The sequence below is a fragment of the Montipora capricornis genome, chromosome 8, assembly GCF_036669925.1.
Source record: "Montipora capricornis isolate CH-2021 chromosome 8, ASM3666992v2, whole genome shotgun sequence".
Lineage (NCBI taxonomy): Eukaryota > Metazoa > Cnidaria > Anthozoa > Scleractinia > Acroporidae > Montipora > Montipora capricornis.
This window is the reverse complement of record NC_090890.1, coordinates 10,625,570-10,645,080: the sequence shown is the minus strand read 5'-3', so window position 1 is coordinate 10,645,080 and position 19,511 is coordinate 10,625,570. Positions and strand designations below refer to the sequence as shown.

General features: G+C 40.8%; 1 protein-coding gene across 3 annotated transcripts in view; it reads left to right on the top strand.

The window, feature by feature from the left end:
* Positions 1 to 19,511, top strand: part of LOC138060201 (WD repeat-containing protein 90-like) — a 50,939-nt gene that overhangs the window by 18,470 nt on the left and 12,958 nt on the right. For all 3 annotated transcript variants that reach the window (XM_068905933.1, XM_068905932.1, XM_068905935.1), the window contains 12 exons: positions 435 to 505; positions 931 to 1,309; positions 2,698 to 2,885; positions 4,087 to 4,248; positions 7,183 to 7,311; positions 8,314 to 8,444; positions 10,138 to 10,178; positions 11,020 to 11,279; positions 12,895 to 13,150; positions 15,260 to 15,465; positions 16,252 to 16,518; positions 18,007 to 18,054. In XM_068905933.1, the coding sequence (XP_068762034.1) occupies positions 435 to 505; positions 931 to 1,309; positions 2,698 to 2,885; positions 4,087 to 4,248; positions 7,183 to 7,311; positions 8,314 to 8,444; positions 10,138 to 10,178; positions 11,020 to 11,279; positions 12,895 to 13,150; positions 15,260 to 15,465; positions 16,252 to 16,518; positions 18,007 to 18,054 (2,138 nt within the window). The remainder of the gene's footprint in view (positions 1 to 434; positions 506 to 930; positions 1,310 to 2,697; positions 2,886 to 4,086; positions 4,249 to 7,182; positions 7,312 to 8,313; positions 8,445 to 10,137; positions 10,179 to 11,019; positions 11,280 to 12,894; positions 13,151 to 15,259; positions 15,466 to 16,251; positions 16,519 to 18,006; positions 18,055 to 19,511) is intronic.

Below are 19,511 nucleotides of genomic sequence, written 5' to 3'. Positions count from 1 at the left end.
GCAAGACAGAGTAGCAAAGACCAAACATATATTCATAGGAAGATTTGTAATGGAAGGAGTTAGTGGCATTAAATTATGGCAATCCAACTCTCAACTATTATGAGCTTTTATCTGATAATTTGGTTTTGTGTTATCACATGCTTATGGCAAACAAGGGCAAAGCCAAGAGATCGTAGATGTGATATAACCACTGACACAAATATTGTAAACTATGTATTCTATACCAGCATTGAAAGTTCATGTCCATTGATTTTGTAGACTGATTAATGGAAACATTTCACAGAACATGTATGTACACTATAAAATGTAATGTAAATCAAGAGAAATTTATGTAAGACATGGAGTCGTTGTTTATCAGTCAACTTTTCTGTGGGTTGAATGGAATCATTTAAAATACTACCGACAGTACTAGTAACTTCTATTTTATCTTGTAGAGCATGAGGGACCATTGACAGCTGTCAGCATATCCGGCGATGGATTGTTTGTGTTAGCAGGAACAAAAACTGTAAGTAATAAGTGAAAATGTAAGTGAATAAATTCGGGAATAAAGTTGTTGTAAGAGTTTTTTTTTCTTGGATTATCTTGTCCTTCTGCTAAGAACAAAAGTGCATGTAAGAAGTTATATTACAAGATATAAGACAATTCATTCAGAATTTTTTAGATAACACTGAATTTTAACTGTTTCGGAAGAGGCTTTATCCTGCAGATTTCTTGGTCGTACTGTAATAAATTATTGTCCCCTTAACTTTTCACATTATGCTGGGAAAAACTTGCCCTTCAGGGCTTAGGCTCAATGAGCTTAATATATACACTTTAACTTGACTAGAACATTGTGGCATTGCCTATCATTGTCTCATAACAGTGTGAAGATGTTGAAGGTTCCTTGTTTGTCTCAACAGATGCATTCATATTCAAACTGTTCTGTTTCAGGGGAATCTTGGTGTTTTGGATGTATCTGCACGCACATACTCCACCCTAATGAGATCTCACACCAACAAGATCTTAGCCATGTCATTTGATTCAACACACCGTTATCTGGCCACAGTATCGGCAGATGGATCCATTAGAGTCTGGGATCTTGATACACTTGCACAGCTGTTTGACTTCCGTGCCCCCGGAGAGGTTCCTTGTGCTATTGCATATCATCCTCTGCAGCAATGTTTTGCCTGTGGATTTATGTCTGGCAGCGTCAGGGTGTTTCATGTCGGGTCTACAAATCTCTTGGCTGAGCATAATAATCATTCGGGCCAAGTGACTGGTTTGTTGTTCACACCCAATGGAGAGTTTATGCACAGTGCAGGAGCATTAGGTAATTCACTTGCCCAGTGAACAGGATGCAACTATTAAAAATAGTAGAGTAACCAGGTTTTGGAGACATATTCATGTAAAAAAGCGTTCTCTGGTTAAAAATATTACATAAAAACGTAAGCTTTCGGCTTCCAGACTAAAGCCTTTAAAAACTAAGATGTAAATGCGCGAGATGCAAATATATACAAAACGGAAGTGTGAAAAATTGTAAAAACGATAAAAGGGAAAAATGCGCTAATCTAAAAGAATAGAGTATTGTCTTGGCAAAGGCTTGGATTTATTGTCGGTATTATTAGTGTTAGCGGTGTGCCAAGATTCCAAAGTTTTTCGGATTTGGAAGTTTCCCTTGTCAATTAATCAGGCATTGTTGAAATCAATAGAGTGATTGCTACGCCAAGCGTGAGCTGCAATATTACAGCCAGTTTTACATAGTTTTACGTTACGAATGTTACGAATTCCATGTTTTGTTGACTTTCTTGTACTCTCCGGAACAGCATTTGCAACCAGCTTTGTAATGACACTATCACTAGACTCCAGAAAACGAGTATGTAAAATGAAAACTCTTCTGCTTCCTTTTTTCCCCCGGCTTTCACGGTTTCTTTTCAACCGGAATGATCGCTGCAGCATTTCGCAGGGCAAATATCAACGCAAACGGGTGTTTGCGTGATAACTGTTCTGGGAGTTTGCACCACGTGACGTACATTAGCCAATGAAATCGCCCACAAATTAATGGGTGGGTTGTAAAGAATCCACACTGACAGTATTCGAGAAGAGTAGGGGATGAAGTTCCCGGTATTGTGGCTGTCCTTCGTGAGGGTATAGCAGGTCCGCATCAGCTGAATAGGTGCCAAAACGTCAACCTGCTTAAACAACTAAATAACAAACAAACTAAGATCAATATCTAGTAGATAAGTGCTGTCGATACCAACAATCCAGTGGTTAGGAATTTATGCAGCGCATAACACCATCGGCACTGCGCACTAGTGAAATCAGGTCTAAAAGGCATCTGGCATAATTATCAGCAGATTTTGTTAAAATGGTAAGGTATTTGGCACCAGGTAAGCAGTGACAAGCAAAAGGAAATGCCAAAGACACCTCGCGCATGAATGGTGATAGTCTGCCAGGAAACGCCCAGCCTCTCATGTTTACAATCCAACCATCCATCTTATGTCACTGACTGGGACGCTAAATTTGGTTGTAATGATGCTCTGGGGTCTGGGTAATGTTATAAATTATGCCAAATTAAAAGAGGCGGAAACGTATGTTCTCCTCTAAAATGTATGTAAAAGAATTCACCGAATTGCGCACAGCTTACAGCATCGTGCAGTAAATTGATTATTGTTGAAGTTAGGCGCCATTATATCATTAAAAAAGTAAATTGGTTTGTAGGTTCTCTTGCTTTGTACAATGCAAATGATGAGGGATTCCAGCTGATTCGCTTTCTGTCCAACACCGTAGCAACAGGTGCAAAGTTTGGACCACATTTGCTAAGTGTGAGTGAGGATAGCTTGCGGTTGGCCTTCGTTGGACCATCGGAGTACACAGTGACTGTTGCCGATGCCAGGTCGTTGGATGAGGTGGGGTAAAAGGGAATGATAATGTACATGTAAATTGTACCATTGTTTGCAACAAGGCGTCCTTGCCGTCACTTGTCAAACAATCACTGGAACATTGGGGAATAAATACCTTACAAACAAGGTGTTTCATGGACACAGTTGTGTGTAATGACGTCAACCCCCTTTCCTTATATTCAGACTTTTGTCGTAACTATACTAATATTTGACTTTTCCGAATAACTGGGACGCGTTTATTTTCAAGTCCTGATCACACTTACCAGTGAGTTCAGTGATTGAGACAGAGTGAAATCTTTCTATATCTTGCTAACAGACGGTGTAAAGCAATCACTGACTTGATCTTACATCGGATCTTCTTGTAAAAAAAATATCGTTTGAAATGGTATCTGAAGACAGAATTATTTCAAAAGGAATTGCATATAAAGCCTGTTGAATTGCACGCCATATACTAGCATTTGCTTACAGGTAAGTTTACCCAAATTTATTTATGTAAAACAAGAAACGCGAAGGCTTCCCCCTCTAAATTAAGAGCACTCTTACTCTTTTTGTCAAGAACATATGCTGGGCGATTCAAGCTGATAGATCACACAAAAATGGAATAACCAACTAACAAAATGTCTTTTTTACCAAAATGATTGGAGAAGTAATTTTGTTTCATTTGCGCTGCTGGAGTGAAAGGTATTTTAAAGTGCTTATCACCTCATCTGTAACCAATCAGAACTTGTAATAACAGGGTTGCCACGGTCAGGGAAAAGTCAGGGGATTTTGTAAAAAGACAGGGAAAATCTTAAAATCTTTTCAAAGTCAGGGAATTTTATTTTTGGTAAACAGTTCACAAGATTTTGCGCACAAAATCGTGTGAAAAGCGCAAATAAATCGAAAACGAAAAGAAAGAATATTGATGGTCTTCAAAAGAAGCTGAATCAAATGTAATTATTGACCTAATTAAAGGTCAGGGAATTTGTTTGTTTCTGATGAGTGGCAACCCAGAATAAGCACTATATTCACTTGATTGGTACTATTTTGTTATCCAACTGATGAGGGCATGTTACGCGGCTTTGATATGATTTGTCTTCAACCACATCTTATACCCAAAAAGTGAGAGGAAAGGCAGTTGAATCCTGTTATTTTGAAGTTGCAAGGGAAACAGAAATTACTTCGAATTAGCGAGGTTTCAACTGTATTGTTATTCAATTGATCACAGGTTTTACGTGTCGACATCAGCACGATAACTACAGACAGATCAATCGTGGACACTGCTTTGCACGTCTGTTTCTCGCCATCATCACTTAAACAGCTGCTAGTGGTTACCTCAAATGCCAGGCTGTTGAAACTTCATTCTCAAAATGGGGTCCTGTTGAGTGAGGTATGTAATTGTGCCTTGATGTTGCTTTGTTCAAGTTAAAGCACCTTTCAATTGTATTGTTTTCTCGGCTCAGGGTCCGTTTCTCGAAAGTCCCGAAACTTTACCGGCTATTTTCGGGTGTCACAATTCCCTCTGTATCTCAAGAATGGAGAGGATTTGGGTCGTCAAACTTCACAGGCAGTTTACTAAGATGTTTTCAAGATAACAAGAAGCAGAATAACTGTGAAGTTTGACGACTTAAACCCTCTCGTTTCTTGAGATGCAGAGAGAATTTTGACACCCGAAAAAGGCCCGAAAAGGTTCGGGAGTTTCGAGAAACGGACTCCAGGGGCCCGTTTCTCGAGAGTCCAGAAAATTTTTCGGGCCCGAAAAGCCATTTGTGAAATTGCCAACCGCTTGTTTTGGAAAGCCGATCTTTCAACATGTTTTCAAGGCAACACAGAAAAAAATAACTGTGAAGTTTGACGACTTAAATCCTCTCCGTTCTTGAGATACAAAGGGAATTGTGGCACCCGAAAATGGCCCGTAAAGTTTCGGGACTTTCGAGAAACGGGCCCCAGGTCCGCATTTTCAATGAAGACCTCTCTTTCCACTTTTTCTTCTTTTCCACTAGGGACATTTAGCATCGCATTTTCAAAGTTGACCGCAAACTTCAATCCGCGGTTAGCGGTTTACCGTTTGCCGTAGTGGCAAAAGTCGAGGTTCGACGCCATGTTGGATAATGTTTTACCTTACATGTTTGAATTCAATCGAGCCAGCGTTCTCAAGGATGTGCAAATAATCGGCAAAATTGTGAACATTAATTCAAGATTTAAGGCATTAAAAAACGTTTGAACTTATAGGTTTAAACGTGAGTTCCTACAGAATTTTAAGTTGAAAAACGCTGCGGTAAATCACTTACTGTAAGAAGGATATCCAGCTGTCAGAACTTTAACCGCAGACTGCAAAATCGACCGCAAGGCCATGTCACGTGACACTCAGGTTTGCCGTTTTCCGAAAAATACGCGATGCCGAACGTCTCTATGGACGCAATACTAACCTCCTGTGGTCCAAAAACAAGTAAGAAGCATTAAATCAGATGTTTTTTCTCGTTAGGCTTGATCTTAAAAATAACTACTACGCTGCCCTACACGCTAATTTCCTTTTTTTAAGAAGTCCTAGGAGCTCAGACATTACAAATATATGTGAATAAAGTTTTGTCTTTTTGCGATTTTCTGGAAATCTTTAGTACAAGTGGCATTAAATAAAGCGAATTATTTGCAATGGTGACCAAGGGGTAATCGTCATAATCGAAAAAAAATCTGACGGATCCTTTGTGGGAGTCAAACCTAACGACTTAACCTAACCTAACCTAACGTAACCTAACAAAAATCACCTCGCAGTCTTCTGTTCAAGCGGTCGTTGTTGTTGTAGAGATTCAAGAAGTGTTTGCGTAGCAATCTGGGTTTATGTGGCGTCCTTTAACCGTCATCCTGTTTGCTGTTTGGTAAACCATTGGACTTCCGTGTGGGAGGTTGAGGGGTCAAACTCCGGCCGAAGTTCTAACACTTAGGGTCAAAATATAAGTGGGAGAAAGTGCTGCCTTTGTGATTGTATCTCCAAATGGAAAGGCTTTCAAGTCTTCTCAAATAAGGACTGCAAACCGTAGACCTACCTTACAACCCCACCTCAGGGAAATTCTGTGGGACTGTTCGCAAAGAGTACGGCAAACAGTTTCTCGCGGTGTTGTGGTCTAGCCTTGTAAAGAACCGGGGATTTGCTCTGTTTTGTGACCCTCGCCAATTCGGAGGTAAAACCCGAATGAATCGACTCAAAGAATTCTGGCCAACTTTTTACTGTACTATTCTAAGAGTGTGACGAAATAGAGAAGTGCCGGATACTTGCACTTAGCTGGACAATTTAAGCAATTGTTACTTATATAGACATCTCAAAAGTTCAGCCATAGCTCCAACGGGATTTGAATCAACAAATTGCCCTGCTCTCAACTGTGTGGCTTCATAGCTCAGTTGGTGGAACAATTGCTTAAATTGTCCTGATAAGTGCAGGATCACGTGCACTTCTCTGATTCGTCTCCAACCCGCACTTAAATATACATTCATTTCATTCACCAAGAGTATATGTTGTCAAGAAAACATTCTCAGTGAACTTGAGGTAATTCCCGTGAAATTGATCTACTATCAACTTTTTGGAAACTTGGCATAATATTAACATTCATGATATGAACATTAAAAGAAGCAATTAAAAAAATGGGGTCATCGAGCTTGTTTACGCGTCAGCGGGCTCTTAAAATGGGATATTTTTACTGGTTGCGCGTTAAAAATTCGGATCACCTTCATGCAGAATTAAGTCTTGGTTACTTGAAAGAAGCAAAATGTTATTTTGAAAATAAACTTCTTTTATGCACATAAGCAGTATTTCTTCATTTACGCCGTTTTTGATTGCCTGGTTGTAGGAATGGTGCACTTTTTAGGACAGTTCCGTGGTTAGCTTAAACTGCTCGCCTTGGCCAAAATACTCCCAGTACGGAACTGTTTTCCAAAAAAATTCATGTTCTACTATCAAACTTTTCGTCCTCTTCAAACATGTTCTTTATTAGATTGTTCTTAACAAATACCTGAAAAAGAAAAATCGGGGGTCACCGTGCTCGTTTGAGAGAAAAGGAGCATTTATTTTCGCTATCGGGCTTAGTTTGAGGGAAATATCTTGCGTTTTTTACGCGCACGTGCTCATGTGCACGCGCTAATGACACGAAAGTCGTGCGCAGAAGGAATGGGCAATGCAAAACTGAGGAATTACCTTAACTTGCAGGTGAACGAGGCACTGGCTTTAAGGTCTTTTAAACCTTGAAAATAATCCAAATCTCGAAACACTGTTCTGTTCAGTGGGATAGATTCAGTGATAACTCAAAAGGTTTTTCTTTTGCTTCACATGTAGGTGTCTGATATTCATCGTAGTAGCTGTTCAAGTTTGGATGTTAGTCGTGATGGGAAGCACCTAGCAACCGCTGGTGATAGGCTTGTCAAGATCTGGGACTACCACATGAGATTAGACATCAACTTTCAGGTAATGTTGTAATTATCGGGAAGAAAAATGCTTTGAGGAAATCAGAGAACTGGATTGTAATAAAATTCAAGGGTTGTATCCATAAAGTGTGAGGGTGATATTGTTTTTTTCTGTTATATCAAGAAATGAAATGCACGCCATGTTGCAGGCAATTTAATAAGCCCCAAAAATGGCTTTTCAAATGTTTTAGACTTGTTTTAAAACAAGAGGTTTGGTGTTATTGTTTGGGTTACTTCAAGGTGAGGTAATGTTTGCTGCTTTAGTTTCCTTGAGAAGTACAGTGAAGGGATACTTTGACATGGCTGCTTATGAAAACGAGCCTCCGTTTTATATACCTTGTATTCCAGGACTTTTCCAATTAACTTTTCGTGTCTTTTTGGCTGACGTGGGGCAGTTCATTGCTCAACTGAGTTAGGAGCCATTTCCTACTGGAAACATGAAATAGAAACGAAATAGAAACTAATTTAGATACTTTTGTTTTATCCGAAGCAACATGCATCTATTTTGTAAAAAGTTAAAATTTTTTTGCAAGAATAATACTGATTAGTATTACCAAACTAGTGGACTAATGCAAATGCTGCATTTTGATTGGCTACGCTGCTAGAGGACTATCAGTAATAGTCCTCGAGTAGCGAAAAGCGTGACGCTTCCTTTCGTTTTATTCCCAAATAAATATTTCTTCAACTTGTATTTGTTAACTTTATCATTGCCTTTTCTGTCCGACTAGTTGGGTGATACTAAAAACAATTACACCCTTCGCCCTCAAGAGCCACGGGTCAATAGCCCATTCGGGTTCGCCTCATGGGCTATTGACCCGTATTGCGGGTATTGTTTACTTTAGATGGCCACCCTTCTTGACATGAACCCTTTTCCTCCAAGAGTAACCCTTACTCGATTTTACTCTGTCTAATGCCAGACGATTTTACTCGTCATTGTGGCCTTTTCTGGGGTTAAAGGGTTAAACAAACTGATTGACCCCAAGTAACGTTTCTTTCGTCTTAGGTTTTCATTGGTCATTCAGACCATATTCAGCAAGTAGCTTTTACTCCTGATTACCTTGGTGTTGTCAGCATTGGGGAGGCCATTTTGTTGTGGGATTTTCATGGAAGAGGAAGGCAGGTCCAGACCCAAGGGTAAGCAATGCTTATCCAAACAGTCAATTTTCCATGTCTGAGTGGTAGAGGGATTCGCTGTTTTCACCTTCCCTACTATAATACATTTTGTTTGCCCCTCAAATTTTCCATAAACCATTGTTTTCAAATGCTCTTGGGAACACTGCATATTCCCAAGATTATTTGAAAACAATGGCTTTTTGCAAAATTTGGGGGGCAAACAAAGTGTGAAAATAGCGAATAGGACATTTTGAAGTTCAAGAGTTTCATAGGCTTCACATTTCTCAAAAATAAGGTCGTTATCTCCACCGTTTGTGGACAACGTTAGAAGTGATCCGCGCACTTAACTGGACAATTTAAGCAATTGTCTCTTTTCGACACCTGAAAAATTCAGGTGGCTTCATCTGGATTCGAACCCATGATCTTTGTGATGCCGGTACAATGCTCTACCAACTGAGCTATGTCGGGCTCATGTGTTTCCGTTGTTGTCTTCAATTGAGTGTCGAAAGTAATTAGCGAGTTGCTTTGGTTTTGCATTACTTCACTCAGTGATTGGTTCAAAGTTCTCGGGTCATTTTTTTTCAACCAATCAGAAGTGAAACCAAAACTAATCCTGGCTCGCGCGTGCACTTTTTCCCGCGCTTTGTGTCGGCTATATGTGTAATTAATTGGAGTTTTGATTGGTTTACTGGATTGTCTCAGTCCTTTTCGATTGGGCAAAGTAATTACTTTGGTTTTGGTTTTACGATACTCGATTGAAACTTGCTCTAGAGTGGTTTTCAATTGAGTGTCGAAAGTAATTAGCAAATTCCTTTGGTTTATGATTAGTTCAGTCAGTGATTGGTTCAAAGTTCTCGGGTCATTTTTTCAACCAATCAGAAGTGAAACCAAAACTAATCCTGGCTCGCGCGTGCACTTTTTCCCGCGGTTTTTGACGGCTATATGTGTAATTACTTGGAGTTTTGATTGGTTTACTGGATTGTCTCCGTCCTTTTTGATTGGGCAAAGTAATTACTTTGGTTTTGGTTTTACGACACTGATTTGAAACTTGCTCTAGAGTGGTTTTCAATTGAGTGTCGAAAGTAATTAGCAAATTGCTTTGCTTTATGATTAGTTCAGTCAGTGATTGGTTCAAAGTTCTCGCGCCACTTTTTCAACCAATCAGAAGTCAAACCAAAACCAATCGTGGCTCGCGCGTGCACATTTTCCCGCGCTTTGTGTCGGCTACGTGTATTTACTTCGGTTTACCGGATTGTCTCCGTCCTTTCTGATTGGGCAAAGTAATTACTTTGGTTTTGGTTTTACGACACTGATTTGAAACTTGCTCTATAAGAGGCAGTTGCTTGAATTGTCCAATTAAGTGCGACGATCACTTGTACATTTAGTCTATGACCCGCACTTCAAATAAACATTTCTGTCACTTTCTGGACAATTCATCACGGAGAACACTTAGGACGCTCTCCATATGACAGAAATGACCGGTCAGACTAGTCACTTGGAAGGACTAATTCTACAACGCCTTCAAATTAACACATTTCGAGGATGTTATATACTCCTCTCGAAGAATGTGAGGGATTATCACGCAAGTGTTCCTTAAAATTCTTGCATTTTCTTTGCAAACTGACGTGTCTGGCCGGCCACTTTTTCAAAAGGAAAACGCCCTTAGTATAGCATTTTGTTGTTGTTATTGTTGTTGTCGTATTTTTTTTCTTAGTGGGAGAGAACCACAGAAAAGCTACATTTCAGAGGCTCCAGGTATTAACATCTGTAATTCAGCACGTCCAAAAGAAGTAGGGAACTACTGAACGAAGACCGAACTTAAAGTAACCCCTGTATAAGATTGTCGACTCAAAATTGACGGTAACCGTATTTGTTATGCACATCATGAAAAAATAATTAATAGAATAGTCTTTATCAATACATAAATTACGAAAATTGTTTTTGCAAGTCAAATTTGCTTTTTAGTACCCATTTAAGGAGAAAATATCTTTCAGGAAATGGTTTTGTTTTCAAAGAGAACCCCAAAGGCCCTTTTTTTCTCCTCGACTCTCGCTCCATTTCATTTTCTTTTCAGTCTGGCCATCCGACAGTTAATCTATCCGACAGCTAATCTATCCATTTCAACACACACAATGTGTTTAACGATACAGTAGCAATCAAGTGAAGCTATGATCCTCGCAGTTATGCACGTAATTTTAGCAATTGCGTAGAGAAACCTGAAAATTTCAGGACTTCAAGCTCTTAGAATTCTGGAAGCAGCATTTCTACCAATGTGCGTTCTCGTTGGGGTGGGGCTGCGCTTTCGCGAAAATTTCCTGGCCCCCCTTTCTCCGGATTTTATAGGTTCGCATCTGTGCACAACATTGGTTGTATTGGCCATTATTTTTTCGACTGCGTGGCATTAAATTGTTATTTAACACTTGCTAGTTGGACACCGTGGAATATCCCGCTTGTCACTTGTATTTCTCCCGAAGTACTCAGTCATGCCCTCGCCTTAAGCCATTTTTGTATACGGAGAAAGTGACTTGTGGCATATTTCATAGTCTATCACTTGAAAGCGTTGCATAATTGGTATTTATTTCAACTTTCTCTGCAGACAAAAGTGTGAGGATAACTCCTGAAAGACCATATAGTCCAGCCCGCGCACAGCCTCACACCGTCACCCCAAGGAAGTCTGTCCCTGTACCCACCACGTACGAACCGCCTCAGTTTGATGTGAGCCCGATTCAAGTTGATGTTCTTGATGAAGACGAAAATTCTGTCACTCACGAACACGTGCCATACAATGAAGTGCGTGACCACCATTCTCCAAAGAAAAGCCCCCTTCAGCAAGTACCAGTAGATGGAAATGGGCATGTAAGTTGCACGTTTAATTTTCGCTTAGCTTGTCTGTAGCTACAAGGCTGTGGAAACTCGGAGTTGGAAAGGCATTTCATCTGAGCGCGCGTGTAAGTCACACACGCCTTACTTACGCTGCTCGCGTCAGCCCAAGTCAAAGTGGATTATAGTAACCTAAAATCACGAAAACCGGAAGAAAACTTCCACTATAAACCCAGTGTTGGAAAACCCTTTCTAGCCTCCTTAAATGAGGGAGGTAGTGGATTTAAACCCTGTGCGTACCAGCCCTCGGGCTGTCACTTGGGCACCTTCATTCCTACAAAAATATATCTTAAAGAAGAGGAAATTATCTTTACAATCCCTTAAAGATAGACACTCTGTGTCAACATTCGAACACTTTTCCCTTCCTCTAAAGGTTATCTTTTTGTGGGAGTAGAGGTTCCCTTAAGAAAAATAACGAGAACTTCGGCTACCTTTGTAGTGACATCTGCAAATGCTTTACCTCAGTTATTGTCATCACAGATAAGTACGATAAACCGTTGGCTTCGTCTCACGACATTTCAGTGTTTATAAACTCTGGAACGAATCAGAACCTACATGCAAATGATCGCACGTTGTAGTTTGGATGCAGCTTCCAGTGTTTTGGTCTACTGTAGCATCTGTCTGTGAGGTATAGAGCGAGTTTGAATCGAGTGTCGTAAAACCAAAACGAAAGTAATTACTTTGGCCAATCAAAAAGGACGAAGACACTACTCTGGTAAACCAATCAAAACTTGAACTAATTACAAGTAACCGACACAAAGAGCGGGAAAAGGTGTACGCGCGAGCCACGATTGGTTTTGGTTTCACTTCTGATTGGTTGAAAAAGTGGCGCGAGAACTTTGAACCAATCACTGAGTGAAGTAAGCATAAACCAAAGCAATTCGCTAATTACTTTCAACACTCAATTGAAAACCGCTCTATCATGGTTTACCGTGCGGTCGGATGCTCTGAGTGTTACTCACCTGAACCCAAAATCCTAGGCGGACATTTGGTCTTCAAGTCTACTACTGAACTACTCAGGTTTCACTCTGGCTATGGGGGTAACACAGCAGAGCTGGGGTCCGCTTCATAGCATGTACCATGGCTAAGCCAAACCACAACACCTACTGTAGCTTTTTGTGTGTTATTCTTTGATAGCAGACTCTGCTGGTTCTTTTTACGGCCCACTGGGTAAATCAACAATAATTCTGAGGCGGTGGAGGACGGGGAACGGTTTATCTTCCTTCCTGTCATTAATTAAAAAGGCATTGCTTGTTCGACGGGATTATTGCTCGGTCATAGGTCCACAAGACAAAAATTTATCTTCATCTTGCGTACAAAAAAGTGTGCTGATCTGGCAGGAAAAATACAGAAACCTCGTTCTCTTGAGCTTACTGCGCATGCACAAGAAAATGTGTCACAGGGTAACCACTAAATTTCTCCGCAACAGTACTTTCTCAGTAGTTATCAAAAGATTGAGTGCTGGTCCGGCTATAGTTCAACCCAGAGGGTTGTTCGTTGCTTAAATGAATGAGCCGAATGTGGGAATTGACCTTTTGGGGATAATTATTAATTGTATGACTACTTTGTAATAGATGTTGTTCTCTTCCAGATCTCTCCCACCAAGAATAAATCACCCGCAAGGCGGTTGAACTTCAATATTCCCAATGCCTCTGAAGCTAAACTTCAGAAAACAGAGCCTCTCCAACCGCCAGTGGTCACGAAGCATTACAAGCGACGCAAAGAGGTCTCCACCCTACCTGAACGGAGATACACAGCTCCGCCTAACCAGGCAGGACTCCAGCTTAAATCTGTTCTTGGATACAATGGAAATGGAAGAAAAAACATGGTTTGGAAATTTGACACAGGTAATAAGGAGATCTATCCACCTCAAAGCTGACTCAAGGAGGCTCAGACCAACTTGAATAATTTCAACATACTGAACTATATTTGGAAGGACTGAATTTACCCAACTGTTTCACGTTACGGCAAAGTTATGGTATCACAGGAAACACCAATAATTTCTTAACAAGATGCACTCATTGATGTGCCATAATATGTCTCTATGTCAACAAAAGATCCATCTAAAGACACCCTATATTTTGTTTTTAAATGCTGGATATCAAAAACGAAGTCGGTGACCGCCAATTCGTTTTGCTGGAAAGTGATAAGCAGGCTTAGACAAAACTCTTTGCAAAGTTAAAAAGATGCTTCATCATCATCATTATCATCGGCCGGCTGATGCGAAGGCGACTGAAAAAAAGCCACCTTCAAAATTGGCCGGAAATTTTGTTGGTTCTGAATATGCTCCAAGAGACTGAATTCATTTGAACTCTGCAGAGAGTCAATATCAACAACTGTAAGTTGTGACGGATCCCTAATCTCGGTCAAAACAGTTTAGAAACGTACTCAGAACACGCAACGTTCATACCGTAAATCCTCTATTAAGCCCCTCCCCCATCCTTTTCACAGCAAGAAAGTTATTAAGCCTCCCCCCCCCCCCACCCCCCTTACCCTCCAACCTTATCCTTCATAATTAAATCGCTAAATGATAGACTGTATTAGTTATTAACGTCAGTAACACTTCATGTCGACTGATCCGGTGTAGTTTATGGTTTTTATGGTGGAAGTTCAGATTTGGTCCCGCAAGTGAATAATAATGTTGCAAATACCTTGTATCACTCGAATCTCCATTGCTCTAATCCAAAACACGAAGAAGGGAACCGTAACTCTAGCCTGTTTTTTTTTTTTTTTTGTTACCGGTAATGCGTTTCCCTAAATTAAATAAACCCTCCTCTCTATTAAGGCCCCCCTTAAACGTCCCTGAAATAAATAACCTCCCGGGGGGATGGGGGCCCCGGGGGTGGGGGTGGGGGCTTAATATAGGATTTATGGTAGTTAAACCCATTTCAACAACAACGAACAATTTTCAGTGCCGAAGCTTTGTTGAGCAACACTAAGTGGGGTTGGGGGTGGAAAGACAGAATACCTTCGGGCGGCATTTTTGGACAGGAAGGGGAGCTTTCGTCCCTAAAGATGTAAATTAAAATAAAAAATGCGTCTCGGGCGTTTCAGTGATAATGAGTTTGGTCCCGTTGGCATTGTCAGAACCTCACCACATTACTTTTTGACATATCTTTAGATATCGCCACTTACTTATTTCTTTAAGGGGCTCTGGGTTCGTTCTCCAAACCGTGCGGTACTGTCGTGCCTCCCCATTGTCCATAAACCTCGTAAATTGGCAATCTAACCTCTGCCCTCGCGTAACAATTCTTTATTGCTGCATGTGCACAAGTGTTTGATTGCGATATCTGTTATTAACTACAATGAAGACAATTTCTTGAAAATGCTTTGCCTGTTCGTCGCTAAAGGAATTGTAATAGGGAATTTGACCAATCATGGGCGACTGACAAAATTTTAATGATTATAGTAAAGAAAGAGAATGAGAGAGACTGTTGCATGTTCACGCTTTCGTCGAAACCTTAAAAGTTGGTCATTTAAAGAAAGTTGGTGCGAGCTTTTTGCTGTGGACGTCAAATTGCGTTCCTCTCGTGCAGCATGATTATTTATCGTTTGACCAATAATCTTGTTTCATGCCGTTGTTATTTTTGCCGAAGCTGTGGTCATTTCCACTTACAAAACTTGTAGCATACTTCTGTCTGAATCCGAAAGAACTGGTTCCATATTTTTGAAAGTGATTAAAAGTTTTGAATTCAAAGATAATTTGGAACGTAAGCACAGGTATTGAGCAGCAGACTCCAACTTGAAGTTAAGGATTTACCATTATAAACTGCCCTGATTCCTGATTCCTGATTAGCGGAGACAAAGATTGCAATTTGGCAAACCTCTTCGTAGCAATAAGAAAGGACCACTGTCATTTTCCTTCCCAAGCTAAAAAACGAAAGAGTTTAAACCTCGTAATGCCCCTGCCAATAAAACGCTCATGTCTTTGTTCCATTTCTTTTCTGCGATTTCAGGGCTCTTTGCATACACCAGTGGTTGCATTGTGGTTATAGAGGATCTTCATTCAGGTACTCAGCGGCATCTCATGGGTCACACAGAGGAGATCTCTACCTTGGCACTACAGCATGATGGCCTTATATTGGCGTCGGCATCGGGGCCCTCTGATAATGGTGGCAGTCAAATCTGCTTGTGGAATATACAAAGTGGTATTTGCAAGAAGGTTTGGTCCTCGAAAGTTCTTGAAACGCCCTGAAATATTCTGTTCTTTACAGGCTTACAGAAGCATAAAATGCACCCGTCACGCAGGGAAGATAACAAACTTTAACAACAGGCTTAAGAGTAATAGTGAGGTTGTTGTACGTATGTTAGGGCCTAAGGGTTACAGTTTATGTCTACTCGAGACACTTCAAGACGAATATTCCAATACACGATTTTAAACCGCGCACCGGTGGCTCAGTTGGTTGAGCACCGGGCTGTCACGCGGGAGGTCGTGAGTTCAACTCCGGCCGGACCAACACTCAGGGTCTTTAAATAACTGAAATCTGCCTTTGTAACTACATCTGCAAATGGTTAGACTCTCAAGTCTTCTCGGATGAGGACGATAAGCCGGAAGTTGTTCGTTAACTCTGTGGGACGTTAAAGATCCCACACACTATTCGAAAAGAGTAGGGGACAGTGTTCCCGGTGTTGTGGTCTGACCTTTCCAGCATGTGGTCGGTTTGGCAGGATTAGCTTGAAGGGCTTCTTTGTGAATGAGACCACAATTGTGTATAACAGCCAGAAGTCAGGCTACTTAGCCAAGTGCTGGAGCCTCACGCTTAAACGTTGAGTTGAAGAGAAGCTTAAAAAGTAACTTCGAGCATGGCACTAGCTAGCCTTCGTTTTGTTACCAAACAATCCTGGACACATAAAAAAAAAAAAATTGGTTTGAAAAACCAAGTGTACAAACGCTGTTGTAAAAGTTCTCAAGAAAGAAATTTCCTCTTTTTGGTGGATTATTTTTTAGGTCCTTCACCACCATGAGAATGAAATAGTGTGCCTTGCATATGCCCGAGATGACAGATTTCTGGTGTCTGTCGGCGACTACAGGGATTGTTCAATTGTGGTATGGTGTACGAGGGACATGATCATTCTCGCTGCGTCTTACGCCAGACAACCTGTTCATGACCTCATGTGGGATCCTTACACTGCCAGCGAGTTTACATCCGTGGGTCAAGAGGGATCTGTCTTGTTTTGGTTGCTTGATGAGACCGGTGGAAAACTTACGCTAAATGTAAGATTCTATCTACAATTGTGAGGTTTTTGTACCAACAAAGTAGTTTGGAGACATTGAAGTTTTTAATACACATGTACCGTACTATGCTCTCTTTACCCATAGAAAAAAAACAGTGAATGCTGGACACATTTAGGGCGCGTTCGATTGAACCTATTCCGGAATAAGAATACGTAGAGTGGTGATAAAAACTGTATGTTTGGCGCGTCTCGAATCAGCAAGGATAACAAAAATATGTTTAAAATAGCATTTTAGCAGCTATCTGACAATTTTAATGTGAATCTCCGTAAAAACGAAGGATTTCTAACTTATATTCCATGTATTCCTATTCCGGAATACGGTCAATGGAACGCACCCTTAGACTCGACTAGAATAAGAATCCACCGGCCCGTCTCACAACGTTAGCGATTCAGGGCCCCCGTTTTTGATAGTCTCGAAGACTACCCGGGCCCGAAAGGCTATTTATGGAACTGGCAATAAGCTTGTTTTTATAAGATGTTTTCAAGATAACAATAAGCAAAGAGACTGTGGAGTTTGACGACAAAAAAAAACCTCTTTCTTCGTAAGATACACGGAGGGAATTGTGATCCCGAAAAAGGCAAGGAGAGTTGCGCGACTCCCAGATTATAAAATAGATGCTTGGTTTCCTTATTAGAGCGGTTTTCAATTGAGTATCGAAAGTAATTAGCGAATTACTTTGGTTTATGATTACTTCACTCAGTGATTGGTTCAAAGCTCTCGCACCACTAATTTAACCAATCAGAAGTCAAACCAAAACCAATCGTGGCTCGCGCGTGCACATTTTCCCGCGCTTTGTGTCGGGTACGTGTAATTACTTCGAGTTGTGATTGGTTTACTGGATTGTCTCCGTCCTTTTTGATTGGCCAAAGTAATTACTTTGGTTTTGGTTTTACGACACTCATTTGAAAACCGCTCTAATTGACATCCATACACTAGTAAAAACAGATTATTTCAAATTCATGGTTTCATGTGGGTCACCTGTTTACTGGAATGTGTTCGTTTGTTTTCAACGCGCACCGGTGGCTCAGTTGGTTGAGCACTGGGCTGCCACGCGGGAGGTCGTGACCAATACTCAGGGTCTTTAAATAACTGAGGAGAAAGTGCTGCCTCTGTAATTACATCTGCAAATGGTTAGACTCTCTAGTCTTCTCGGATAAGGACGATAAGCCGGAGGTCCCGTCTCACAACCCTTCAATGTTCATAATCCTGTGGGACGTAAAAGAACCCGCACACTTGTCGCAAAGAGTAGGGCATGTAGTTCCCGGTGTTGTGGTCTGTCTTCTGTGGTGTATCATGGTTGGGAGGGTAAATGCTCGGAGATATTAGCTACACCAAGCTACTCTAAAAATCCGAGGGTAAATAAAGATGTATGATGAGATGTATGATAACACCCGTTGCGCCTTGCTTTTTCAGTTTTCTGCTATCTTTGATTCCATTAACATGTTGCTTATATCTTATTTTTAACAGGTTCATGAACCGGAGGTTCCAGACGAACTTGTGCAATCAAAGAAGATGGTAAGATTTGTGTCGCAGCGGTTTGAGAAATAGAAATACTAACGGGGAAGGGCTTAGTCCACGTTCGATTTATCAATTTTCTGAAGATGTGGTCAGCTAAGTTACGTGCGAGAGAAAACGCGAAAGAAATGAAATGTTTCACAATTCCAGAGAGCAGTCGCCTACCACTATTGTGGCCCTGGTCCGATTCCCAAACTCGGCGTCATATGTGGATTGACTTTTTTTGGTTCCCTTCTCTGCACCGAGAGGTTTTTCTCCGGGTACTCCGGTTTTCCCCTCTCCTCAAAAACCAATTTTGACTGGATTTCTGTGTCACCAATTAGTGCCGCAATTAGCGCAGTGCTGGAAGACTCGACACTTAAAGTTCATCATCATCAATGGTGTTGAGCATTACTTGTGACACACAAAGATGTTTTTTAGATCCTTTTTGAAGTCTTGAAGTCTTAAAATTGCTGGTTCCTTTGCCATTGCATGAATACTGTTTATGCCATGTTGTGTACGCGTTTTAGCGGCTTGTGTGTTATCAGAATACAAATAAAAACAAATCTAATTAGAATTACCGTAAAGTCGTTGACTTCTTTAAGAATTGTGTTAAATTTTATACTACCGTTGGAAAGTAAACAACGAGATTGTATTACGCCTGTGTGAAACAGTTGTTGTAAATTGTATCAATCAAGAGCGGTTTTCAGTCGAGTTCTTAGAACATAAAAGAAATTAGCCGATCAATTGAGACGCAGGCAATCAAATACGTACAGCCTCCGCTAGAAAAACAACGCGAGAAAACGCCTACCAGCAAATATAATATTTGTTTATCTTTACTTCTGAAGATGTGGCACGACATTTTCAAAGCCAATTCTAGTATCCCCACCCGTCATTCGGGAGACCGGGATTCGATTCCCCGCTATTTATGGGGCAGTGAGGCCCAGTGGTTAGGGCGCTTGCCTTGACATCTAGACATCTTGACATCTAATAATCATAATAATCATAATAATAATAATAACAATAACAACAATAACAATAACAATAACAACAATAATAATAATAGTGATAACTTTATTTATTAATAACGAGGCCAACATATTTACTGGTGGCCCAGTAGTTTTCAATGTGACCCTCGATCCGATCGAATTGGAATTAAGAAATGATGGTTTTTGAGGAAAGGGGAAAGCCGGAGAACCCGGAGAAAAACCTGTCGGAGCAGAGTAATGAAGCAACAGTTCAACAACAAACTTTACCCACATATGGCCACGAGTCCGGAAGCGACCCCCCGGACACATTGGTGGAATGCAATCACCACTACACCATCCCTGCTCTCCACTTATGAGCTCCAGTTGAATTTAATCCTGGTAGTCTCTGGTTTACCTTCTCGGCTGCACTTGCAAATAGCAAATAGCCAACTTGTTTGCCTCCGGCCAATTGGGATTGTTGTTGTTCTGTCGTTTTGATGATTGTGTTTC